The sequence below is a fragment of the Citrus clementina genome, unplaced genomic scaffold, assembly GCF_000493195.1.
Source record: "Citrus clementina cultivar Clemenules unplaced genomic scaffold, Citrus_clementina_v1.0 scaffold_3, whole genome shotgun sequence".
NCBI classification, from domain to species: Eukaryota; Viridiplantae; Streptophyta; class Magnoliopsida; order Sapindales; family Rutaceae; genus Citrus; species Citrus x clementina.
This window is the reverse complement of record NW_006262339.1, coordinates 36,089,219-36,116,717: the sequence shown is the minus strand read 5'-3', so window position 1 is coordinate 36,116,717 and position 27,499 is coordinate 36,089,219. Positions and strand designations below refer to the sequence as shown.

At 31.7% G+C, this 27,499-nt stretch overlaps 3 protein-coding genes and 1 pseudogene across 4 annotated transcripts; 3 read left to right on the top strand and 1 right to left on the bottom strand.

The window, feature by feature from the left end:
• Positions 1-567: 567 nt before the first annotated feature.
• LOC18047627 lies at positions 568-5,944 on the top strand. Its single transcript, XM_006442717.2, has 6 exons — positions 568-647; positions 1,845-2,337; positions 3,242-3,552; positions 3,685-3,741; positions 4,669-5,147; positions 5,323-5,944. The coding sequence occupies exons 2-6, from the start codon at positions 1,943-1,945 to the stop codon at positions 5,641-5,643; spliced, it is 1,563 nt and encodes a 520-aa protein (XP_006442780.1). The 5' UTR covers positions 568-647; positions 1,845-1,942; the 3' UTR covers positions 5,644-5,944.
• A 3,151-nt stretch (positions 5,945-9,095) lies between these two features.
• Positions 9,096-13,075, top strand: LOC18047626. 2 transcript variants are annotated; one of them, XM_006442716.2, is made up of 2 exons: positions 9,096-9,336; positions 11,092-11,762. In XM_006442716.2, exons 1-2 carry the CDS (start codon positions 9,308-9,310, stop codon positions 11,681-11,683), a joined length of 621 nt encoding a protein of 206 aa, XP_006442779.1. In that variant the 5' UTR covers positions 9,096-9,307; the 3' UTR covers positions 11,684-11,762. The 2 variants fall into 2 exon arrangements, with proteins under 2 accessions (XP_006442779.1, XP_024044985.1); XM_024189217.1 differs by lacking the exon at positions 9,096-9,336 and adding an exon at positions 12,885-13,075 and having other exon boundaries at positions 10,962-11,696.
• A 6,358-nt stretch (positions 13,076-19,433) lies between these two features.
• On the top strand, positions 19,434-22,071 carry LOC18047625 (protein IQ-DOMAIN 14). The gene is made up of 3 exons (XM_024189524.1): positions 19,434-19,840; positions 20,813-20,910; positions 21,508-22,071. The coding sequence occupies exons 2-3, from the start codon at positions 20,836-20,838 to the stop codon at positions 22,033-22,035; spliced, it is 603 nt and encodes a 200-aa protein (XP_024045292.1). The 5' UTR covers positions 19,434-19,840; positions 20,813-20,835; the 3' UTR covers positions 22,036-22,071.
• A 3,312-nt stretch (positions 22,072-25,383) lies between these two features.
• Positions 25,384-26,782, bottom strand: LOC18047624 (annotated as a pseudogene).
• Positions 26,783-27,499: the final 717 nt, after the last annotated feature.

The following is a 27,499-nucleotide window of genomic DNA, read 5'->3' as shown; positions in this document are numbered from 1 at the left end:
TTTCAAATTGGGATGCAAAATGTGCCCATGTAGTAAAATTTAGTATGATTTTTCTCCGAACTCAAGAACAGTTTAAATAATCCATACTTAGAAAAAGCTATATCAATAGACCCTTATAGCAATTGGTTGTGAATACATTTTATAACCAACGGTATGTTAGAATAACAATAAAAGATAATAAGAATTAATGTTTAGTTGGAGATATTTCTTATCCTAATCTAAAGCTTAAAAAGGGAAAAAAAAACTTTAAAAAGTAAAAGAAAAAGGTAAAAAAATGATGTGTAAAAAACTCCTCTAATCGAATGAAATTGGGGTTTTAAATTATCCATATAAATAATCCAAGTTAAATAGTAAAACCCTAAAAAAAAAAAGAATAAAAATCTACCCACAACCAATAAATCCATCCACGTCTCAAGAAAAAAATAATAAAATCAATCAAATGTCAGTTTATTTGTCCTAGGTTGGGATTTCTTCTATTTCTCTCTTTATAACAAAACCATATTTGCAAAACCCAGCTTTAGGTTTATATTTATTATTATATATATATGCAAGCAACGTTAAACATAACTCAGTTACATTTTTAACTTGTGTCTTCCTCCTCAGCCGCCTGCCTCTTCTTCACTCTCTCTTCACACTCTGACACTCTGGTACTTCACTTCACCTTTCCCACATTTCCTTTTCATCTCTTCGCATTTCTCCAGCTATCTTTATCTCAAGTTTGATTCTTATTGTTTTTTTAATTTTATTTTGCAGCTGCCTTTGTTTGTTCTGTTTGTTACTTTTGTTATTTGTTAAAGTCATTCTTTCATTTTCATGATAGTAATGTCTGTTAATGCTTTCCAAGTATCTAGCTTTAGCATCATTACGTCATTAGTACTGTCTTTATGTTAATGTTATTATCTGTGTTACTTGTTTTTGATATTCATGTCTGTGACTGTATGTATGTATGCATATTCCAGTGCATGCATGGAGGTGTATGAAGTTTTTAGTGAATTGGGTTTTTTTGTTTTCTGCTATTTTGGTGTGTTATGGAGTGAATTCGGATTGTTCATGCAATGTTGTTATTGTGTCATCTCTGGTTTTTGCTACGAGAAACCTTTTTGAAATGTCTCATAGTTTAATTTAGTAGAGTGAAGAATTGGGTTTGATTGAATAACAATTCTGCTCCAGTTCAGCTGGTGTGCTCGCATTATATGAGGATAGTTGTTGGCGGGTTTTGTTTCTTGTAAATTGTTGGGCAATGCATTTTGCATTTCAGAATTTGCTAGTCAAACTCTGTTGTCTATAATACAAAAGGGATGTGAAACTAATTTATTGGGGAAATATAGAATTAAGTAAATCTTGTTGCAATTATGTAAGTGCTGTACATCTAAGGCTGGGGTGAAACTTGGTGGTTAATTAGCTTAAAGTTGATTTTTATCTTTGAAGTAAAAGATTTATGTAAAGGGATCACAAGAAAGGTTCCTGCTCATTTCTATTCAAGCTGATGAAAGTAACCAGCATGTAGTTTTGAACTGTATGTCTTTACTGGTTTTCTTTTTGTTACTTATCTAACATTGGCAATTGAAAATTATCATAATGACTAATTGAAGATCGACCCTTTGGTGGTAAATGCAGAATGTATGTTAGGATTAGTTTTTCCTTGTCAACTGGCAACAGAAGGACTTCATTTTTACTGAATTGTTTCGGTCACTTCTGATTTTGTTTATTGATGGTAATACTGATATGTTCCCGGTCGTATTTATTTTGGGACTGAACTTGGAGAGCATTTATTGGATAAATTATCTGACCAAGATAACTAGTTACTTTCTTCACCAATTTAAGTAGGTTCATTTTCTTTTCAGGCCAACTACAAAGGAGTTTCTTTTTGAGTGTTACTGATTAATAAAAGCGAATTTTGCTTGCATAAGATTGCGGTGCATGGTGCCTGCTCATTCATAAGATGGATGTCATTCCAGGCGGTGAACCACGTAAAACCATAAAAGTTGAACCTGATGAAGAAGTCAAATGTGTCTTGGCAAAATCAGAGGAAACAAGTGTGAAATGCTTGAATGACCATAAAGAAAGTAAGGATGTTTTTTCAAATGGACAGACCATGTCTCCTAAAGGCCCTGAGGACGTGGAAGTTGATATAGTCAAATTTACAACTGATGGTGAAATCAGATTGACAGAAGCTGAAGATCCTGATGCAACTGAATATTCAAGCTCATTTGGGAACACTGAACCCGATGCTGAGAGGTGCTCTGGATTGAGTGAAGTTGAAGTGGAATCCCAGTATTTTGATGTCAATGGTTTGAGAACCAACTGTGATTCATTTGGTCGCTTGTTTCAAATGAGGTTTGTTGTGGTTCCTTATTCTAACCTATTGTGTAGCATGGTTCATTGTCAAAAATCGTAAGTCGAACAGAACTGTATAATTGTTAGCATTTCTATTTACATTGTTTTCATAAATTAATATGTTTTGTAGATATTACCAAAAATATAATATTTATTGGCAAATCTTGTGGTTGATGTCACAAAAAAGAGGGGGAAAAAATTCTAGCAGTACTATCTACTCTCTTTGGATTATATGTGAGGTTACCATGCATTAAGTAGGAAAGCAACAAGATAAACTGTAGACTGGAAAATAACATATTCAGCATTGCAATTGTAGGAGAATTATCTTTTTCTTTGTCTTAATTAAAAAATATTCTTAGCATTTATGTGAATAATGTGCAACTATAGCCTATATTTTTTTGTTTTCTAGAAATGAATGCTCTTGTTTGCCTATGCTCAGCTTGTAATGTTGACCGGGTAACTGACTATTATTTAGGAAATAGGAAGATACTAAGAAATTACTTTTGGAGGTCATGAAAATTGTTTATTTGAATAAGGGGAGTCTGTCAAATTTCCATTACAAAGTTTTCACTTAGAAACCTCAAATTTAAACATAGATTTGGCTTTGGAGCTTCGTCATTGATTAAAAATCAGTTTATCTGAAGCTCATGCATTGTCAGCAGCACCATCTAAAGAAAATCCAATTTTTAATCGGTTAACCTTATGTTTAGTTTCATTGGTTTATGTTATGTTGAATGTTTCTTTATGCTTACAAACTTTGTTAGTCCCCGCTGCCGATAAATCTTCTCAGTCATAATCTAAATATTGCCAGATGGGATCTATACATGCACAGACAATTTTATCCATTAATTCCAACCCACATTTAGGTGATTTATTTATTGAAACTGCTTGGCTTCCATTATAGGAAGAAGAAGTTGACCAATCACTGGAGGAGCTTTATACGTCCTCTTATGTGGCGTTGCAAATGGGCAGAGCTGAGAATTAATGAGATACAATCTCAAGCACTAAAATATGCCAGAGAACTGGCAGCATATGACCAGAATAAACTATCAAGAGTCAATCAATCTACAGTAGAAGAGTTTGGATCGAAGTCTTTGGCATTTTCTAGTCAGTGGTATAGAAAGAAGGCCATGAAGAGGAGGAAACGGAAAAGAGCTGAAGACACGACTGATTTAGCATCATACATGTCACATCATAGTCTTTTTTCCTATCTCGGTATAAAGCTTGTTCTTTGTAGTTGTACATCATGGTGTGAGTGCTTTGCTTTTATTCCTCCCCCTTTTCCATTCTTATTCATTATCTCCGACACCTTCCTTCTGATGTCGATGTTGACGTGTGGTTTTGCAGAAAACAAGCGGTCTAATCCAGATGGAAATTCAACAGCTGATGATTTTGGTAATACAGGTAACTATTTATTCTGCATGTTTTCTGCAGCCCTAAAATGTTAACATTACAGAAAAATTCGAAAAACTGGCCTGGATCTGAAAGGTTTCTTCTATATTTAAAACTTTGATCTGGTAATCGGAAATTACTATTATTTGACATATCATTAAGTTTTGTGACTCTTTTAATTTATTTTTTCACTAAGGGAGATAACAGGTCTTATTCAATGGGGTCAGTGCCTGTAGGCCCTTGGTATTTTATATGTAAATAAAATCAACAAGATGTGAAGCTGGATAATTCTTTTAACTATCAATGAAACAGAGCAGCCTTTGGAGGGCATACACTTTATCTCATACCGGCTCTAATTTTTCTCTCCTTTTGCTTTTATTTTACTCCCTTCTATCTTTAATTTTTCCTTTCCATGTTAAAACTATTTGGTCATCCATATAAAGTAATATTTTAAAATGAGCTACTGGCAATGGGTATAGTCAGCCAATTAAATTTTGGTTTCAATCTTCATTTTGTTGTCAACTTCATAACATCCGTATGTTGGCCTAGCTGGGATTCTGATATATGTTTCTGATGAATGTATCTGAATTTCCCTGGAAGATGATTGGCTGTTAGTAGTTATAATAATTCACTGACTCAGTTAGTTCGGACAAGCTAAGCTGTATATATCATTCTCAATTTGTATGCATCCTTGGAAAATGCTCTAACTTTGACACCTAGTGCTTACAGAAGTGGCGCATCTAGAGTACAAAGAATCTGAATCATGTCTATCCTACCTGTCTTCCCCTGCTAGATTCATTTGAATTTTTTCATTACTTCTGTCTCTGTTGCTCTGACGACTTTGCAATGCTTATTCTGTACTTTTGCGCATTATACATATTTAAAGTTCACAATGTTTTATATTGCTAAATCTGTCCTCTGTTCTTGTGTTGGGGGCAGTAATCATGGACCAACCAGCTGATTGCAATGACAAATTTGGAAGTAATGAAGATGCATTATTTTTTGAGCTCAAAGATGATGATAGTTCCTTGGAGCAGGTCCTTTTGAAAATTGAAACTGTTCACTCTCGGGTTCACCAGCTGAAAAGTCAACTTGACATTGTCATGGCTAAAAATGCATCAAGGTTCTCTTCCTCAGAGAACTTGAGCCTTCTTGCACCCTGTGATGGACAAACCAGTTCTGCTCCTAGCCCTACATTCTCCGCAGGCAATGCGGACACAACTTCTATTGGAGCCATATATAATCCGACTCAGCACATTTCAGAATATGATATTGGAGATCTTGTTCTGCCCGAAAGTGCTATTTCAAGTTATGCAGAGACCATTCACGTTCCCGATATAATAGAAAGCACAGTGGGATTGCTATCTGCTGCTGATGTTACTTTCCATCAGCCACAAATAGGAGACTCGTGTGAAGATGTGAGCCTTTTAAACATAATTAAATTTGATTTATCTAAGTAATTTGGTTATGTTGACTAGATGTAAAGCCTTTTAAGCATATGTTATTAATTTTACAGTCACAGAATTTCTTAAAATATGTCAAGGATATATAATTCAATAAATATTTGATGCTATACTTATTTGATATCTGTAGATTTTGGATAACATCCTCATTCAAAATGATGGAGCCGAAGGAGAGCAGCACACTTTCTTAGGAACAAGTAATCAATCCATAGAGAAGCATAATGATCCAGAGAAGGGGGAAGAAGGAGAAAGCACCAACCCTTCTCCAATCCCCGCTTCGGAACCTGATCCTGTGGCAAAATCAGAGGTAGCTCAGGATCAATCGACACTGAAATCGTGTTTAGCATCGGATATCAATTTTCCTAGGAATAAAAGAAAGCGAGGGGAGCGCAAAGCTGGTCCTGGCAGCAGTTGGAGCAAGAAAGGCTCCGGTGAGCCTGATAGCCAGTGAGTTGTGAAATTGCTCTATCTTTACCATTCACTTGATGAAAATGATGATGATGATGAAAGCTTTTAGTAAGTTGATAGACTCTGACAGTCTGACAAGTAGAGTGAGTACATTGAGGGAAGATTGAGAGTTAGCATTTTAATGTCATTGGACATTGAGGATTGCTGTAAGCACAAGTAAAATCATGTTGCTTTAATTGCAGAGAATTGATGTTAGAGCTTGCAGTCTAAGGTACTCTATTCTCATTCCAAATTTTCCATGTAGTGTTTGAACACCATATAACCGTCTCTATACCATGTGCATTTTCCGCTCAACCCAAATGCTTAAACTATTAGATAATAGCTTGAACAGTACTATTAAGATTAAAAAACTGGCCACAGCTTTGAACTAATTGGGGATTGAAATAGAGGTCAGTATATATGAGATTAAGATCATATGTTGGATCATTTCTATCCACAGATCTTATCGATTCTGGATTTAGTAGGATCTGAACTCCAGACCTCTTATTGGCTTAACCTACTTTATACATCTAAAGAGCTTGTTAAATGATTATCTTCTGTCAGTTATCACCTGAAAAACAATAAAAGGGGACCATTTAAACAGTTATCTACTGTCTATTTGCAAAGAAAAAAGTTTCATAATCTGAAAGAAAGCAATGTGTATAGCAAAAAAGAAGTAGAAAAAAGCTGAAAATGGAAACAAAGCTGGGAATTTGATTTGTATGAAGTAATAAATTGGTCAATGCAAGCGTTGGCATTGATTGAAATGGGACCAAATGGGCTGTACTAATTGATGATTTTCAGAAGTTGCACGTGTTGATAGCACAATGCCCCTGCCATTGCATTCCTATTTTCACATGATGTGCAAGCAAGCAATGAAAATGTTTTATTTCCTTCTTTTCTTCTCTTTTTTTTTTTTTCGGAAGCAAATAAATCAGAAGAGTTTGGCCTTTAAGCAAAACTTTTAGGCAATTTTGACGTTAAAACTCGAAGCCAAAGCCAAAGAAAATTGATCACAAAAGCCCAAAAATTACCAATTTATTGAATTTTAAGTGAAGTCATTATTTTTGCTTTGATTCAATATGAATCCTTTTTCACTTGACCTTAAATTCAGGACTAAAGTTTCAAAGTCTGGCAACTTACTACAACTTTATTTTTCTATAACTGTCTTTTTCTTCTGTTTGTGGGAGCTTTTAATTTCAGTCCAAAGTTGGACAAAATCATTTCTGTGGTCTACGATGTACAAAAAGCTTCAGATGACTCCATAACCTTGAAAGCACTTTTGACTCAAAAACCCACTTGTCTGTCTATGCATGCCAATACTGATAAGCAATTGCTGTTTTTTAAGTCTTAATGTGAATTTACACACTCTTTTACAGTCAATTGGCACTCAAAAGTGATTAATTCGCAAAATTTGCATCTAAACTCGGGGCCTTGCAGCAACATAAGTTGCCAATGAAGCTATCTGATGCAAAAGTTGTTTATGTAAGAATTCAATTTTAGTATTGGAAGTTGAGTTTGATTAATATTTGACATTAGTTGTTAATGACATTAATTGATCCAAAAGTTAGGTAACAACTCAATACCAAACGAGACTAGGTAGATGTGAATGTATTGATAAAAAAAAAAAAAGTGTAACATTATTTAAATTTTAATAATTAAATCTAAAAATCTTTTGAAATAACTTGGTTGGTTGACTGTAAATATACTTTACACCCACGATCATCCTAATTCGAATAATAATAGGAAGCAATGTGTTTTGTGGATGACGTTTAAGCCTCTAATCTGAATTCACAATAATCTTCATACCTCATGACAAATTTTGTACCACAGCTGACAGCTTTAATCCTTTTTTTCTTTTTCTTTTTTTTTTCTCCTTTACCTGGCAAAAGTAAATTATAAAGAATACAAGTTGTGTACTGGGGGTAATCTTCAATCCAAGCATCACCAATCATCACATCTTTTTTCCTCTTTTGTGGCAGCTTTTAGGGTTTATGGACATAACATACACATCGCGCACAGATGAAGAATCATGATGCCATCCATTGGCAAATTATTTATAACCAGACTGGATCTCAATACATGCCCACACCCAGAATAATTTTACTCTCCTTTTAAGGCAAATTAAAGAATATGGTTTCTTTCCTTCTAGGTCCAACCTTTCACAATTACATGCATATAAATCTATGTATATTTGCTTAAAAGATCAATGTTTTTATTAGGTTAATGATCAGAACCAAATTCAGCACTTGGTTAATTATTTTATTGGCCTTAAAGTATCCTTTAATAATTAAAAAAAAAAGTTAATCCTAGCCCTATCTACTAATTAGCTAGGTATAAGATTCTAAATATATTTAATACCATTTTGTATATATAAAGTACTTTCATGCATAAGAAATTTTTTAATATTTGTGAGTGTGATGTAGTATCTCTCTAGTAAAATGTTATCTATGTAGGACATGCTTATTTGAAACAACCAATCAAGAAAATATAAATACATACATCAAATGACAGTAATTTATTGAATGAATGGATTGATACAAGTAAACTGTCATCCCAAACAACAAAATCATTCAAATTTCTTTACAATAAATGGCAACAAAATCATGCAAGCTTAATCTTACATTCCAGAATTGGCAGCAGAACTGCACTGAAGGATATCTGTTTTATGTTGACAATTCTAATATCTACAAATTTGGACTACATCCTATGCATGTAATGATTTTGCTTGGAAAGAATGTACATAATTAAGACCAAAAAGCATGACACAAGTCAAAAGTTTTTGCAGTTAGTGTTGTGCTTAATTACTTTGATCGTCTCATGATGATTTCTTCTAACACAAAGGCAGGCCAAGCACGTCTCAAAAATATCAAGAAAGAAAGACATTTTAGTGTTTATATCTCTCTTCGAAATTGTTTTTATCATTGGAGTGCTGAAAGTTTTTAGTTTTTAATGTATTAAAATAATAATTGAACAACATCTTGTTAAATGGTACATGTGACATTTAGCAAATGAATTAACTAGTGATAATTTGTAAAAGTCTCAAATAATCAATTTGTATGGTAAAATATCAGATAATTTTAACATTAGGGTCGAAATGAAATATTATAAGTTATTAAAAATGTAAGTGATAAAAATAATTTTTAAAAAAGATCAAACTGTCGGTCTTCTAAATGTCAATACCTTAAGCAGAAGAAATTAGGTACCATGTTATTCGTATAACAAGTACATAACATGCATCGTAAGTAGACCTAAATTGCATGCATGGTTGCTCATGATTGTGTTTTACGGTAGCTAATTAAACATGATTGCAAGAGTCCAAATACTTTCCACATTTATTAAAAAAATTACAAAAGTTGAGAGGAGATGGATGGGTACTTTTGTCAATTGCATGAAAAGTAACAATGTTTGCTTTGGCTTTGAAATTTGAAATTCTTTTCAGTTTTCTCTCTCAATAAAAACCAATGGGAATCATGCCTGCCAAAGCAAAAGAGAAGAGGGCTTGTAATAAAGAATGTGAGGTAAAAGAAAAGGAGCTTGCTCATTCACAAATTTGAAGCCTAAATCCTAGCTAGCTCTCTTCCTTCTCCTCCTCCTCCTCCTTTGTCTATAACCCAGATGAAAATTCATTGCTCTTACCATAATTCAGTTATTTTATTAATTTATTCATGCAAGATCCAAAGAACTCACACTCAAGGTATGCCCAATTTTTTTTTTTTTTTAAACTTTAATGTTAAGACCTAAGTTTGCTTCGTGCTTTCGTCTAGTTTATACAATTGAAACAACAATGTCATTTTTTCTCCATAGCATTTAGTTGATTTAGTTCAGTTTATTGGATTTCTTTTTCTTGTTTTAATTTACATGTGCTATCATTATTTCTTTATTTTGCTTTTCTACAATACGAGTACTGTTCATGAATGTTAGCTACATTTTCTCAGTCCAATTCTTACACATCTTTCATAACAATCATTAAAGGGTGTAGTTAGAAATTTGATTATGTAAAATGACTCAAGTACTAAATTGGATTATTATGTGCCATTTCCTGGTTTTCTTAAAGAATTTTTTAAGGATTTGAATACACAGATAAACAATATTAAATGGAATTAATTCTTAATTTTGTCATTGAATGTATTTGTATTGTCAATTGGAAAACGTCGTTGCGAAAATTTGGGGAAAAAAATTCCAATTGATCATGTTGGAGAATCATACTGGCTAGAATTAAAAAAACAAAAAAATTGTAAAGGATGACATTGATATATTTTATTAATTCTGAATGATTAAGATGATTAGTACAACCCAAAATTTAAAAGTTTTTATTATATCTCTGAGCATTAGCATTGTTGCCAAGTTTTTGTGTGGGGCCTCCTACAAAATGGGCCACTAGGTAGTGGGCCTAGAGGATTACAAAAAATGGGCGAATAGACATTATCTAAGTGGCCCATTAGCTTATCAAATGATGATGCTTCGTAAGTGGCAGGCAAATGTGTTTTTAGATTATTTTAACATATAAATTAAATTTTTAGCTCTCACTCGGTTTCTAGTTTAATAGAATTTGTACATTTTCAAAGAAAATGTAGCTAAGAATCCATACGTATTAGATTAAACTGAATTATTTATTTAATGAGTTTCATAAAATTATATTTAAAGCTTTTGAATGTTCGTGATACACTATATGATTCACTATATATATATATAATTGAATTGCTTAGGTCAATAGTCAATCTGTTGATATTCAATCAAATATTCAAAATTAGTCAGTCAATATGTCTAGAATAATTCTAATTATATGGCCCGTGAATTTTTTAGAAAAACGGACTAGAACTGAAATTTTTGCTAATAATAGGTCATTTATTGAATACTACTACACAAAAATTTCGGATTGTAGGTCATTTATTGAATACTACACAACAATTTCGGATTATTAGTATTGAATGATGTAGAGAAATAGCATAAGAATATTAATCATTCAAAATTCTGATATATTTAGAAATTGACTGAGTAGTCAATATTTGACATCAGATTACGGACTACTAGTTTTTGACCTAGTCCAAAAAATGTTGTAAAATTCACAAAAATTAAGTCATATTCCGTACCACTTGGGTTCATAAATATAATTAATTACATATATTTTCGCAAATTAAACTCAAATTGTTCTTAAAGTTGTCAAAAATATACGGTGTGATCAATTTTTAACCTGTCTAAACTTGGAAGCTAGCTGTAGCACTGTTAACAATTATAGACAAATTTAGTATTTGAATTAATATAAGAAACTCAAAAGTGCTTCTTTTGTTTAATTTGCAAAATAAAATAAAATGACTCTAAACAATTACCAGCGACATTCTTTCTCTGGGATGATTTTTGCCCTAATTTCTTTTATCAATGTAAGGAAGCAATTTCCAAATGTTTCAAATCAAGAAATGATACATGAGATGCAATTTTTGGGAGATTACAGGAAACGTTGGTATCAAAGAGCAATGGAGATGGCAACAACTCAGTGGAAAACACTTTCAAATAGTAATGCAACAACAGCAGCAGCAACAACAAAAAATTCCAAGCTATGGAAAAATAACATTCCCAAGCCTTCAACAAATAATGGGAAGCTAAGGAAATGTAGCTCCTTGAGCATGGCAAGCTCATTCACTAGGGTTTGTTTATGTGCACCAATTTCTTCATACAATGAAGTATTTAGAGGTGATCATCACCAATATGTTCCACCAAGAAGAAGCAATAGTTACCCGAGATCGAAGCCGTTTCCGGCAACTACTCATCATCAAAGGATGATAAACCCTAATACTATCAATAATATTCCTGCTAGGGTTAGCACTGAAGGGAGAGGGAGAAGGGTGTTTAGAGGAAAATCGTTGACTGATGATGTGTTGATGAGAAGATTTGTTGTGGAAGAAGAAGCAATGATGCAAATGAGGAGGAGGAATCAAATGGAAGTTATAAGAAGGAGAAGTGTGATGAGAAGGAAGAAGCTTGGCCCTAGTCCTTTGAGCAGAATGGCTGTGGCTGAGGAACATGAGATGCTACACTTTTCTTGATTGGGACAAAAAGGTTTTTGATTAAGAACTGTTTTAGTTTCCCTTTTTCTACTATCAATTTCATTTTGTGATCATTTAATATTGGGGTTAATTAATTAATGGTTTGTACTTTTTGCCCAATTTTCTTTCATTTTCGATGAAAACACACCCAAAATCTAACCTGCAGGTAGATTGAGCCAGCTGATCATTAGATGAGCATGTATGGTTTCTATGAAAACAAACACAAAATCTAACTTGCAGTAGATTGAATCAGCTGATCATTCGATGAGCATGCATGGTTTCTAACATCTGGTTTTTGATTGAGGAGAATGTCTCTTTTCTCTAAAGTTATATCTCCAGCTACAATTTCTATAATAATCAGTGATTCCTTGATGTCAAACTTTTAACATGAAAAAAGTTTTACTTCGTGACCAGGATGAGTTTATTCTATGAAAGTTTTGACATTAGATGTCTTAGTATATTATAAAAACCGTACAAAATAAGTGGTAAAAGAAAAACTGAAAATTCTAAAAGCATTAATAATATTTTAGTTAAATATTATTTTTCATAGTATCAAAAACACTTTCAGTCACTAAGAGTATATTAGGACAAAATTGCTAGTTGATATCTGGTTGAGAAATCACCAACATGACCAAACTTATTCTTTACACCATTCCAACAATTTTTTAAAACCACCAACAACACCACTCTCTCTTTTTTGGCTTTCTATTTTCTTTGAAATTTCTATATACGTTCCAAAAGCATAATGGAGTTTTGGTTAGCAACCTTTGCTCACTTAACCCTAAATGTAGCTTGAATCAATGGGTTTGCTTATACTCCACTCTAATTCAAAAAAAAATTGACTTGAGGATCAAGCTTGTTAGTAGTTACTTAATCCATATCATGATTTTCCTAGTTAGGTCATTATTTTTCTGGATATTTATTTCAGCTCACTCCAAAATTTTATTTTTTCCATTCCTTCTTTGCTTTCACACCAAAACAGCTTTATTCTTTTTGTTGGCTTAATTAAGTCATTTATCCAATGTTACGCATATGAATTTTCATTTAAGTTTCTTCTGTTAGGCATATGATTTTTCAATTAAGTTTCTTCTATTGTAGAAAGTATTTTAATTTCAATGCTAATGGAATTACAACTTTTTTTCTTATTTTTGTTAATTGTGCAATTTTTATTTATTTATTTAGTTTTTTTTTTTTTTGACAGGGCAGAGATAAAATATTATTGACCAAGACCCAAAAATGGGACTCCCAATGAGAGAGCGGGGCCAGAATAAATGAGATGATGATCAATGAAGTGACCAAAATTAATCCTACATCACATGGTTACAAAAGATCACCGAGCCAAAACATAGACAATTACAAAACCTTTGGAGTGGAACTTGAAGAACAAAATCACACAAGCTCGATATGTTGCATTTTTCAAATTCTTTTATTCTTTTTATTTATTTATTTATTTACTTTTTTCAGTTTGAATTTCTTTGTTTCATATTAATTGTACTCATGAATTTTTCTGTGTTGATAAATAATAATTCATTCTTTGAATTTGAATTGCTCGCAATCTATTGATAGCAATTCTCGACTTGTCATTGTGGTGGCTTTCATTTCTTTTTAAAAAAGGTCACTTTTGAAGCTTATTATGGCATATAAGCCTTTATAGATTTTTTTTTTCAACTTAAAAAAGGATAATTTTATGTATTTTATCACATCTAATATTAATATTTTTAAATGAAGGGTAAAACTGATAAGATAATTTTCCCATCAAAACCTGTAAGTGATAATGGATTTGCGATTGAATATAATTTTTTATAAGGGAAAAAGCTCTTTTCATCCATAGGGTTTAATGCAATAGCCAATTTCATCCCTACTTTTTAAATAATAGCTTAAAATATACTTCCGTTAACTCACCATTAGTGTAAAACCGTTAACTAGTAATTTATTAAGGGCAAAATATAATTTTTCATTAAAATGATACAAACTGTATTAAAGTAATTTTTTTTACACAATTAAATAACACTACAAAGTATGCAAAATTCATTAACTTTTTCTTTAATGAAATCAATGATGATATAATTTGATATAGCCATTGAATAGTTGTCATAAGTAACAAACTGTAATTAACACAATATCTTTAAATCATTAGAAGAAAAACTCAAAAATACTACCAATTTTTATGTGCTTGCATGTGCTGAATATTTTCTTTATCTTCAACTTAATTCAAGTCATTTTACAGTGCAATTAGAGAGTATACTTATAAGAATAAAAAAATTATGATATTTTTGGTACTTAGATCTAGAGTTTATAGGGCTTTCATGCCGCAAAAAAAAAAAAGATGTGAAAAAAGAATTGCTTAAAATAGAAAATTTTCATCTTTTTCGGTATTTTCTATTTAGTGGGATTAGATAAAATTATTTTTAGTTATATGTCAACTTTTATTTATTTTTCTAATTTTCTCTTTGATGGAAAATCTTTTTTAACCCTTAATGAATTAGTACAAATGATATTCAACTAACGGTGAGTTAACAAAATGATGCTTTAGGCTATTGTTTAAAAAGTAAGAATGAAATGAGTTATTACATGAAACTCTAGGGATGATAATGACTTTTTCTCTTTTTATAATGACCATAAATAATAATAAAAGTTTTTAAAATAAATGTTAGTAAGTCTTTGTCAAAAAATACGCTATCAGTTTCGTATGGCAAAATTGGATTCTACCAAAACAAGTTTTTGCAACATCCACGTTTGTTCCACTAATGATATCACCATTAATGATGAAAAATTGACTACTACTAACCAAAGTTTTATCTAATTCACAGATTTCGTGTGTTAATTAATTAATAAATTGGTTAAAAGACAGCGCAACACAATTCATATTTGACAAAATAGTTACGGAGACTTCTTCATTTTCAGAAATGATCATGTACATTTCTTTTAGGACATAAACTCATTTTATTATACAGATATTAAGGTTTATATGACTATTTCTGAACGTAAAAATAAAGCTTTTGTATTTTAAAAAAAAATATACTATCATTTCTGAAAATAAGTGGACCTCTCTGATTATTTCACCAAATCACCAAATATCCTTTATATTATTTTTTTTTCTTCTAATTAATTTTAAACATTATAGATGCTTCAAGAACCACTTTGGTAAGCCATGGATTATTCAACGCATGCATAACATTTTTAATATTTAGTGGCCTGATCAAGTTTATCCTTTTGACCTGTACATTTTTATATGTGGCAAAACGTTTAAACCACTCAAAAAGGATGTTTCTCATTCTATTCTCATTCCGAAAACAACTAAATTAGAATAGCGATTATGACCCACGATCCAAATCCATTTATTATTATTATTTTTTATTTTTACTTAAAACACGACAATATTTTTGTGAATTAGATTAATACATATAAAATTTTAACAATTAAAATTAAATTATTTCAGAAGGGAATGACTGGAAGCTGGGAGATTTTTCTTCAGATAATTCAAATTTAAATACTTTCAAATTGATAATAATATAAGCATGACTTATAATTTGCAGGAAATGTAATTAAAATGTTAGGCGTATAGGATCAAACATAAAATTTTGCAACATCAATCGGGTGTAAAATTATTAACTCCAAATTATTCTATGTTATGAGAAAATATTAAATAATTTTTGACAGATTCACATTGTACAATAGTTATTGATACACACTCGATACAATAATTTGATTCACGAATGTACAATCTACAGATTAGACATAATTTTTGTTCTTTTAAAAAAGTTTTTAAAAAAATTAAAAACTAGTTCTATCAACCTCAGTTTCAGCGATCGATTTTAGAACTTTCAAAGAAACTTTATCATAGGGTACCAAACTTTATCTCAACGTCTATTTTCTTGATTGCATCTACCAAATCTTGCTGAACAAATTTTTTGTTGACCAAAAACCTGAGATAAGAATTGACAAAAAAAAAGAAAAAAAGAAAATTGACCAACCCAAAACTTTCTAAAGGTAGAATTATTTGTTCCCTTGCGACAATATTAATGTAAAGTTTGGCTAAATTGATTTAAAACATATTCAAGTAAATTACTCGGAAATGTATTGTAATTCCCTTACAACTTTCATTATTAAATTAAACTTGTAACTAGAGACGTTAACTTTTGTAATATTTTATATATCTCCATATGTTTAATAGTCTGCATACGTAATGACATTCTATTTTTAATTAATAACATAAACTATTTTTGATAACTCTAAATATATATTCTCAAACATAGTTTAGGTCATGTTATTATAAATTAATAAGCTCATTTAGTAACTTTAATTTAATATCTTGTTGTCATTTGGTTGGACATGTTACATTTAGGGCGCATGCCCTAAATTAGAGGATTAATTAGACCCTTTCATCTTTTAGAAAGGAACTTTATCATATTTTTTTTTTCTTAATTGATGAATTGGTGCCCACAATTTGTTGAACAACAATTTTCTGGTGATGTAAAAGGAATCTATCTTCGTCAATACAAGCTAGTGGAGATTCCAGTTTCGTCAAAATCATGATGAAATTAACGCACTTTACCATAATGCTTTATTTTATTAATTGCTTAATTATAATATAATATGCTCCATTGTAAGATTGAAAAATGTAAAGACATAAAATAAAACTAACTCAAGTTGATACATAATAATTATAAATATGATTTCTTTTGTTAGATTAAAAAATCTTGCAAAAGTTTTTAGGGAATGATTGAGTCTTATTTTATAAATCAACTTAGTTATGATAACTAGGATGCATGATGATATATATGCTTTACTATCTCGGCAACCTTCAAGTACTAATGGAATTTTTACGTTTTTAGCATATACCCTCTAATTAGTGGTGAAGTGAATAAATAATTAACATGCGAATTATTTTTTATGGAATAATTAAATTCACCAGCACGTTCGTTGATAAATAAATGTCATTATTTTAATTCAGTATCATGACTGTATACGTTTTTAGTGATGTTAAGGTTCGGCCACGTGGATTTTTTCGAGTCTGGACTTGAACCAAAAAAATATCTGTACGCGTTTTCTTCATTCCATTTATCCAAAACGAGCGCTACACGTGGACAAACAAGGGCCGTGGATGACGTCATGTTTACTTTGAAACATTTGGTGTCAAAGTCTCACGTGCGTAGACAGAGGAGTGATAATGCTACATCAACGACTACGAATTTATTTGGAGAACAGCGGAAACACAATCATGAATCATGCTTCGGCTTCCTCAATCCTGCAAACTTTTCAGAGCCTTTGTGCAGATCCAATGGCTCAGATCACATGCATCCACTTGATTGCCCCTGGCCGACATTTCCATCTGATGAGGACCACCTCAGATTATCAATTTTTTTTTTTAAAACTCAAATGGATTATTTGGTTGGCAGCCAGCCAATATTTCTCGAATGTCTTTATACAGTGATTATCCGCCACTTGCAATTGCAAGCAAGTGTCCTACACGCTCCAAACTTGAAATCAACCGGAGGCAAAAACAACCCCGACCGTTGTTAACAGTTTTTTTTTTTCAGTTAATTCTAATTATTTTTCAAATTTAATTTTTTTTAACTGTCCTCTAGTATATGTAGTTTGTTTTTTTTAATTTTTATTTTCTAAAATCCCGTATGTCTAAAAAAAAGAAGAAAGGAACTTTATATTAGCAATGATTCTTTTATATAAACATGGTTATATTTTTGGCTTAAGAACTCAATTGAATAATTTTTTTTAATAATTTTATAGGACTGGCCACTCGAATTGTAATCATGAGACAGGTAGGGGTTAAAAAATTAATTTGAAATTAGTCCACCCCTCTACCACCATTTCTTTTAATATGAATAAAAGTATATTCTAAATTTTTATTTTTATTCTTTTAAATCCTTTTTTAAAAAAAAATCAACCTCATAAGACAAATAATTTGATGACGTCAAAATAACTAGGGTCGTATTAAACTTGGGAACACACAATCCTTCTTAAGTTGAAAGTGAGATTGATAGTCATATGTGAGTTGATAATTGATAATTATATATATGTACTTGCAAGTAACTCAATCATCAATTATGTTTGATATAGAGCATTAATTTTTTTTTTTTCATAAAACAAATAAAATGATCAAATGTATCTAAACCAATGAAATCTATGACTTTCCATATAGTACAACACTAGCTTGACCTGCAAATTGATATGATTGTGCCCTTTTGTTTTTAATTTACATATTTATATATTTTTTATTTTCAAGATTAGGACTTGGACTTAGACCTAAGCTTGAAATCTGGTTAAGAAATTTTCAGATAATAGTTCAAGAACTTGTGTTGAGGTTCAAGAATAATACTTTGTCTAAACTTCAAATTTGGTGGGTTGTATTTTAGTATTTTATAATACTTGGTCAAATAGCAATGAAAGTTTCAACTCAAGTCCTCTCATATAGGGTCAAAAAGAGAGAAACAAAATTCAATTTTTTGTTGGCTAGCTATAGCCATTTTTAGACCACAAAGGACAATTGATTGATTTTTGAAACAAAAATAACATTCTTTTTTCCAACCAAAATTTTTCGGTGTTGGCCAGACCAATCAGATACGAACAAATAAACCAGATGCAATAGATAGTTACTTATCAAACACATGGACTGTTCCTATTAGTTTCTACTTTCTACTCTTCTATCATATTGTTTTCTCCTTTAGAATACACATTGCAAACTAAATCTTTGATGTGAAAAAGATTCAAAGTCCTATACATTTTGTACACCTGAAACAGTTTATTAATTAGGCCCATTAGCACTCAAGATTATTAGAAAATGAATTTGATTTTAAATTAGAAAACTAAATAATTTAGGTTATCGCTATAAAACGTTATTTCAAATTTAATTTATATTTTATTCTTTTAAATATTGAAGGAAACTTTCTATGATGTGCAGTACGAGTAATCCTGAGGGTGTTTCGTAATCCGACCCAAATTTTTAATAATCTTTCTTAACATAGATTGATCATAGATCCCTGTAGTTTTGAATTTTATTTCCAAATTTTTGTTAATTTTGTCTATTTTAAGAAAAGTTCATAAATCTGATTTAAAATTGCCGGAGAGCTCTCCTAAAGCAGCATTATAAATTGATTAAAAACCCTTTTTTTTTGGAATAAAATATATTTTTAGAAATCAAGAGAAATCACCAGATTAAGCCAAATGTTTTTCTAGATGAATATCAGGTGATGGTCTCCCAAATACAAAAGAAGGGAAATAATAACACAAACAAATTGAAAGTGCCTGCTCATGAAACACATTGGAAGTTTCCATTGGAGCGTGCAATACACTCGCCAATGAGAAAAGGTGAACATAGAACTAGCATCTACCTTAAATTATAAACCATTGAAAAAAAACCTCAAGAGTCAAGATTACCATCTGACTAATGCAATGCAATAATGGTGATGGTCTGCATCACAATAATAATAATAATAATAATAATAATAATAATGAAAATAAATAATTTAAAAATAATAAAATTAATTAAAAATAATAAAAATTGAAACAAGAGTACCAAACCTAACCGTTTTAACCAGTAGACAGACATAGTTGCTGTCCAAATTGTCTTTCCATTGAAGTAAAGTTAGTTGAAGTTGGCTACATTGAGTGACAAAGTGGCCATCCCCCCCTCTCTCTCTCTTAATGATTATGATTAAATTTTTTCTTTAATTTTTTAATTAAAATATCACATAAACAAAATTATAAATCCAAAAAGGTGGCAAGCGGAATGAAAAGAAAGTATTTCACAACTCAATTCATACAAGCAACAGCGGAATCCCATATTCAAAGAGTGAGAATGAGAGAGATATAAAAAAAAAAAGAAAAAAAGTAAATGTAATAAAATAAGCAAAAACAAAAACTATTTATGTGGTAAAAGGTGATCATCAAATCAAAGGGTGAAAAGAAGAAAGAAAAATAAAAAGAAGAAGAAGAAGAAGAAGAATTGGGAGCTATGTTGTATTACGAAGTAGAGGATGCCTAAAGAAACAGAGAAAGCAAAATAAAGAAACAGTCTTCTTTGGCAGGCTGGTTTGCTGGCTTGCTCTTTCTGCTTTTTGCTTATTAACAGCTTTTTGAAAGCTTTGATTTTCTTTTTTTTTTCTTTTTTTTCCTGAAGAACTGGGAGCTTCCCATGAGGTAACTCATTTCTGGCTTTGTTTTGGTTGGTTTCCTTGTTTATGATGATGATTCATATTATTATCGTTATTATTGTTATTATTTTTTGGGGTGGTGTCAGGAGAATTAGTATTAAATTGTTCTGTGGCATTGGTTGCTTTTTGTCTTGTCAGATGATATTTCCTTGGAGAATTTGTCTTTTAAACTCTTGATTCTGAGAATAATTAACTCTTTTTGTACTCAAACATGGAGAATACCGAAATAGTACATGCTTTGTCTCTAATCTTGATGATAACTGATAAACTATTTTGTTTGATTTTTTTTTTCTTTTTCCTTGTACCGAGGAGGTGTATAAAGCTTGTGCAGGATTTGCTTAATTTATATTTTAATTATTAAAAATTTTGGAATTTCTCTATCAATGGTGTTTAACTAGAATAATTTTGCTTTGGCTGTATTTGTTTGCGTAGATTATATAAGCAAGTTGAAAATTTAGCCCCACAGAGTAAATTTCATCTTGTCGAACCACGGCTGATTCTGTTGGTTCTTAATACAAACTCTGGATCCAATTAGAAGATTCCTCTGTGTTCGTCTTGTCTTTCTTTATTTTATTCTCTTTGGTGGAGTTTTGCTTTCCATTCAGTTGCAATTCATCGTCCTTGCTGATTTGTTTCTTAAAAATATTTCAAAGAGTTGCTCGTGGGAATCAATTGTTGGGTGTTTCATATTTCTGTGATTTTTTATTGAGTAAGACGATGTGGATCATAAGTGCTTAAAAAACAATAAGAAGCTGGATCATAAGAGCTTAAAAAACAATAAGAAGCATGTGCGTACTTTTTCATCTCTCCGCTTACAACATGTTAAGGCTCGAGATCCTTTGGGCAATAACTCGCTTTAATTACTGTTGACAGTTTCATTGCACTGGCCGGTACTTCCACTCATTTGTGTTTCTTGGAGCTGCATATGCTCAACTGTTGTGTTTAATTTCTTATGCAGGCCGAGACAGTAATGCTCAAAATATGGGAAAGAAAGGGAGTTGGTTTTCGGCAATTAAGAGGGTTTTTACACCCCATTCCAAAGAAAAACTAGCCAATGTAAGTGATCTTGTGGCTATGGTGTTTGTCGGAAGCTATTGAAAGGAAAAATGAAACTTCTTTGCTGTTGAATAATATATTTGCTTTTTCAGATTTTCCTTTCTGCTAGTTTCTTTAAAACAAAGGAAGAAGAAAGAAACAGTTGTAGTTGGCCTTATGTGTAACTGAAATTGAGTACTGAAAACCTGATGATTCCTGATGGATTGGTAGTGCTTCTGGTTTCAAAACACATAAATGATCAAACTTACTAATATGCTATTTGGAAAAGCTGTAAAATTGTCAGATAGAATAAGTTCTGAATATATATGATGGGCACGTAAATCGCTTGGGATGCACAATTTTGAATTCTTTTGCAGAATAAAGGCTACAAAGTCTCGATTTCGGTTTTGAAGTTGTGTCCCTGCTCTTGTCAACTGTTGAAATTCGTATGTCTCTGTTCTCTAGACAAAGACAACGAAATTGTCTAGGGAAAAATAGTTCATGAATTTTACATATTTTCACTTCACGATTACTTTGCCTTGATGGAAAAGCATTGTATACTGTGCTTATATATGAGCAGCAATGATTTCTCTTAGCTAATTCTTGATCATATTGCAGGAATCAGATAAGAAAAGCACCAAAGAAAAGAAAAAGAAAGGGCTAGGGAAACTAAGGCATGGAGAGACTAATTCATTCATTCCCCTCTTTAGAGGGCCGAGCAGTATTGAGAAAATTTTGGGGGAAGCTGAAAGAGAGCAGAAATTAGTATTCAGGCCTCCAACTCCTCCCGAGCAACCCACAACACCACCTTTTGTTGCTCAGAGAGTTGCTTCTCCAAGGGTTCCTTCTCAAAGGATTACCTCTCCAAGGGTTGCTTCTCCAAGGGTTGCCTCTCCAAGGCCAGTGTCTCCAAGGGCAGCTTCTCCAAGGGCTGCTTCTCCAAGAGCTGCTTCTCCTCGAATTGTTCAACATCGTAGGGAAAGACCAGAACCAACTCTAAGATATCGTCATGCTTCAGCTACTAAGATCCAAGCAGCCTACCGAGGCTATATGGTAAGCTTGCGTTTTGAATTATCTTGTGATGATTTTAAAGGTAATCATTTTAGGGCTGCCCGTATTCATGATACATGCTATGAGAGAACTTGAAAGCAGCATGTTAGAACTAATGTAAGAACTGTTAGCCACGAATTATTTTTTCCTCCAAAATTGTTGTTCATATTGGATAGATTTTGGAGAAAAGCTCATCCATAAATTATTTGCTGCATTCACATGGCCATTATTTAACTTACTTGTAAGGTTCTATCCAGAATATGCTCAATAAATTTGGATTTTAGTTGAGTGAAAATAAAAATGTACTCGATAATTTATATTGAAACTAACATTTGAAAATAAAAAAAAGTAAAATATGCTTACTGGTTTGTCTTAAAAAATGCAAAGAGTAAAAATATATTTGGTAAAATTTTATATAAAATTATTTTGCAATGGTTACATTATATATATAACATTTTAAAATCATCTTTCTGTCTTTTTAGAAATTTTTCAAAAATTAAGTAAACAAGTAAAATAAATGGTGATAAATTTTACAGTGCTGATGTTTGTCCCGGGTCAAACCCCGAAACTGACTAACACGACGCCGTTTCGTCATTAATTTTTTTTTTGTTTTTATTTGCTATGAAACGATGACGTTTGGCTTTAGATAAATCGCAAAAGCATCAACAGAAGTTACAGAACCAAGTTGCTTCTTCGTCTTCGTTCTCCTCATTTCAGATTAAAAGCAAACAAACAGATTAAAGGGAAGTAGCTCAAGCATAAAAAGCGGCCAAATTAAAGTAGAAAGAAAATTCCAGATTCTTTTTTCAATTGTTCTTTATTCTGTGTGGCTACTGTAAAATAGTGAAAATGAATCTTTGCATGCATTTTTTAAATTATTGGCATAAAAAGAATGGAATGAAAAGTATATAGAGCTTGAATGATAATTGTAAGCCACTGAAGAATCAAATCACAAACGCCCACAAATTAGGAAGTACAATCAACCCATCATAAGAATCCAAAACTTTAAACCACCACAATTTCCTCACCTTATCTGCTACAAGCATAGCATGAAGATGAACAAAACAGATTCTGCAGCTACTCATATCAGTCAGATATACATGCACAAGTGCGTGGGTGCGTAATCTTTATGAATGAGAGGGAGGGAGGAGGGTTTTTTGCAGAGTGTTGCACCAGTTTGTGCAGTAATCTTTGAAGGTAAGTGTTTGCGATTTCTTGCGGGAGAAAAGAGAAGCAAAGGATCTTGGCATCTTTGAAGAAGATGATGATTTGAACTTGATGTGAGCAAATTTGTTGTTTCTTCATAAGCAGCCAGAGAAAAGGATACAGGAAAGAGTTAAGTGAAAGATGGGAAACGAAGAAGTAAAGGGGAAATAGGCAAGTGAAACGCGCCGTTTCTTGGCTTTAGTGAAACCGAGCGTTTTGAGTTTTCGGGATTTGGGCAAACATCATTTTCTTAAATTTTAATATAAAATTATTAGTAGTTATTTGTTTTATCTTAATATTTTGTATTTTACAAAGTCTTATTAAATAAAAAATTATATTATAATTTACTAAACATGTACAACTATTTTCAAATAAAAAATAATAATTATTTTATTTCAACATTTATTAGCAAAAAGTTAAGGCGTTGGTATGACAAAATCTACCGTGTATAATTTATTTATTATGTAAATTTATGTTTATATTGTATTTGAGATCCTCCTATCTTACATTTAATGTAATATACATCTTCACACATAAATAATATGTAAGACACACACATACACTGTTAATATGTGACGGTGCATCTTACATTTCATATAATATATGTATTTCCTGATATTTGATATCTTTTTCGGGCCCACTATTTTCTTAATGATAAAAGTGACAAAAGTCACAAAAGTATGGCCCCCATACAATGTCTGCGGGACGAGAAACAAAACTTAGTACAATTATTAAGAAAAGTTAGAGAGTGGAAAAATCCATAGTTTCCCATTATAGGCTTTATAGCTGGGAGAAGTCCATACCAAATGTATTTTTCATTTTCTTGTTTTTATAAAACAAAAAATGCCCAGTAAAATATTACACCAAACGCACCCTAAAACTTCCACCATTTGCTAAATTTTTTTGTTTTTCACTGATTTGTGTACATAAGAGAAAGAAAAATAGAGATGAAGAAATGAGGAAATAGACGAGAATTAGGGTATAAAATTAGAAGGATAAACCTCTAATAAATTTGGTCGCAATTTTGTAATAACTTAAGGAGAGGCTGGGTTGGCGATGGGCACTGCTTGTGTGGGTTTGCCCTTATTAAACCTACACCCGAAAAAATTTAAATTATCAAATCCGCATGCAACCCGTAACGTGTTTTTATTTTTTTAAAAAAAGTTAACTGGGAATTTTAACAATTACCAAACCCAACTTAATATTTATAAGATGACATTTTATTTAATATTTATTTGATCATTTATGTTTGCTGCAAATACTATTTTTTAATGGCTATTGTATATCTAAGTAGATGATTTACAGACATAACCGAAGTCGGGTATACTCAACTTTTTACCCAACTTAATTAAAAAGGAAATTTTCATTTCAATTTAAGTCGATACTAGTTACTAGATTTTCATGAAAGTCGAGAATTTTTGCTGAATGAATACTTGGACAAGGTTAAATTGAGGTCAAGTATTCTCAACTCTTTACCCGACTTAATTAAAGGAAATTTTAATTTCAATTAAATCGAGTATTCTCGACTAGTTACCAGACTTTCATGAAAAGTCAAGAATTTTTGTTAAATGAATACTCTGGCAAGGTTAAATTGAGATTGAGTATCCTAGATTCTTTCACCTGACTTAATTAAAAGAGAATTTTTCATTTCAATTTAAGTTAAGTATTTTCAACTAGTTATTAGACTTTCATGAAAAATAAAAAATTTTTGCTTAATGAATACCCGAGTAAGGTTAAATTACGGTTGAGTATCCTTAATAGGTAATTTTTTTTTAAAATTATGTTATGAGAGAATGAAATAAGATTGTCAAATAAATAAAGAAATTTGAGAAATTTTAATAATTTTTTAAAAAAATCAACCTCTACTCTAAAAAAAAAATTGTAGTAAAGGAAAAATAACTTATTTAATCTTCAAAAATTTTATTAAAAAAACAGTAACAAAAAATTTAAAAAGAACTTATAAACTTAAATAAGCATTTATGACCATTAGATAAGTTATACCAAATATACATTAAATAGATTTCCATTCTATTCCAAATCTTTTAAGTGTGCTTGCCCTTTTGTGGCAGTATGTGGATATTCTTCAACTGAAATTCTGAAAAACTAAATTAAAATTACATATTTGAAGCCGAAAGTATATTGTGAAGTATAAACCGAATAAATTAGAGAAAACAGGATACTAATTGCTCTGCCATTAAGCTCAGTCACCACATTAAGGATAACTGCTTCATAGCTGGCCTTCGAATGCTTTTTACAAACTAAATCGGAAGCACTCCAAAACTAAGATTGGTTGACACCCAATATTGATTGCAGTTCAAGCATGTTACATGTCTTGTCAAATTGTAATCATCCAATATTGACGAGTGTTGGTAGCTGATCTTATTATGTCCACATCGACCGCATTCATAAATGTCAGACACTATTATTTCCCTTGATAAACCTACAGGAAAAATATGACCTGTGACTAGAGCTCCATCTTTGTCCAGATGATGATTCCAGAGTTGGATTTTGTCACTAGCCATTTCTTTTGCAGACATATTGATGATTGTCTCTGGCTTAACATGCCCAAGCAGAACGTTTCTTCGGAAATCTTGATTTTCTGGATCGCTGATGTTAAATAGTAGGCACCTGTACTTAAACTTATACATGCCATTAGATCAGCCCCACTTTTCATACATTGCAGACTCCATCAATATAGCGACTTGAATTGGATCGCATGCCTTCACTAGATCAATTGTTACTTTGTCGGCAGCCTCGTCAGAAACCTTGGACAATGCATCGTACAGTTTTTCCCTTACGATCTCCCTAATACAGTCATTGCATTTAATCATACAACTGATCAACTTCTTGGGCACATTGCCAGAATCATGCCGTCTCTCTTCTCCATTAGTTACTTCTTCAACTTTGACATTCTCCACCAACTTGGCTTTCTTTGTCACAGCAACATACTCAACATCTTCAACATCCCAGCACATGTCTCTCCACGAAGAAATCAGATCATATGCTAACTTCTGGATTTTCTGACTGGGATGTTTTAGCATAGGTAGAAGATGTCTTATAACCTAAGTGATTATGAAATTTCATTAATTACCAGAATCAAATGCATTCAGTCTATGCAGATGGATACGGTTTGAACTTCGAAGAGATGGTTAAAGTAACACACTGATCTTAGAGCATGATATAAAGAAAGAAACAGCAAATTTTAAATAACAGAAATTACAAATTTGAAAGATTTCATACCCGAAATACATGAAAAGTAAAAGTTAAAACTCTTAATAGTTACTACACATCACATGTAGCAGTTCTCAATGGCAGTCGCCCCATATTTTAAAATGCCGAATTGAGGTTATATAAGGTTGCCTAGCTACAATTTCGAACGTAATCGTAATTAAAACAAAGGCTGTAGCCTCAATCCACATGTTATAAAGTGTCTATGTTTACTTCTGATCTTACAGATGGAGTGATAATTAATAATAAGTACCTGAGTAGAAACAAGAAGTTGATAAGTGATTGAAGAGTTCTTGATCTGATCCAAAGCATCAATGCACCGTGCTTCCTCCACCACTCCCTCCTTCCATACTGCTGCCACTGCCGCTCTTTTCGCGGCTTCACACAGGTCCATCACTTTTTTCTCCATCACTATTAGTACTAAGAAAAACAATAAAAACAAATTAAGTCAAGTTCAATAAAAATTTCTTATAACTAGATAAACAAACAAAACTTGGTTCTACCCCACAAAATAAAATGCAAGACATGAGACTTTCAGAATTGTTAATAAACATAAAAGGGTGAGTTTCGGAGTTGCTCCTATCCTAAAGCAAATATAGCGTACCAAAAATTTAAAAATTGATTCCAAATTCTAATTATTACCAGCAGCATGAAGAACTGAAGAAAAGCAATTAACTTGAATAATCAAACATTGCAAACAAAACAAAACCCCGATCAAAAGAAGAAATTTTGAGCCAGAGGATTCGATCAATAACAAAAAGTTCCGATCTTCAATTCAAGACGTAGCATAACAAAACCCTAACTAATAGATAACTTAAGAATTTAAGTTTACGAAAAAAAAACAGACAATTAATATTTATGAACAGTGAGAGTACTGAAAGCGATATATGGATGATCAAACTGAAATTTCACCACCACGTTAATTTCGACTTGATATCGATGATCCAACTGAACGGCGATCAAAGGAAGTAATTTCTTGTAAATTAAGAATGTTAAAAAGATTTTATTTAATTTCTATTAGGTTAGCTTATTTTAACCGTATTTGCGGTTATTTTAATAGTGCAGTAGACAGTGCTTGTAGCCAGATGACAGAATATAAGTGCGAGTCCGGTCAGTCGAAGGAGAA

Excerpts from the sequence above, each read along its gene's own strand:
- LOC18047627 (XM_006442717.2), top strand. The coding sequence starts at position 1,943 with ATGGATGTCATTCCAGGCGGTGAACCACGTAAAACCATAAAAGTTGAA. Across the intron at positions 2,338-3,241 it reads GGTCGCTTGTTTCAAATGAG|GAAGAAGAAGTTGACCAATC; the intron begins GTTTGTTGTGGT and ends CTTCCATTATAG. Across the intron at positions 5,148-5,322 it reads TAGGAGACTCGTGTGAAGAT|ATTTTGGATAACATCCTCAT; the intron begins GTGAGCCTTTTA and ends TGATATCTGTAG.
- LOC18047626 (XM_024189217.1), top strand. The coding sequence starts at position 10,991 with ATGATTTTTGCCCTAATTTCTTTTATCAATGTAAGGAAGCAATTTCCA.
- LOC18047625 (XM_024189524.1), top strand. The coding sequence starts at position 20,836 with ATGGGAAAGAAAGGGAGTTGGTTTTCGGCAATTAAGAGGGTTTTTACA. Across the intron at positions 20,911-21,507 it reads CCAAAGAAAAACTAGCCAAT|GAATCAGATAAGAAAAGCAC; the intron begins GTAAGTGATCTT and ends ATCATATTGCAG.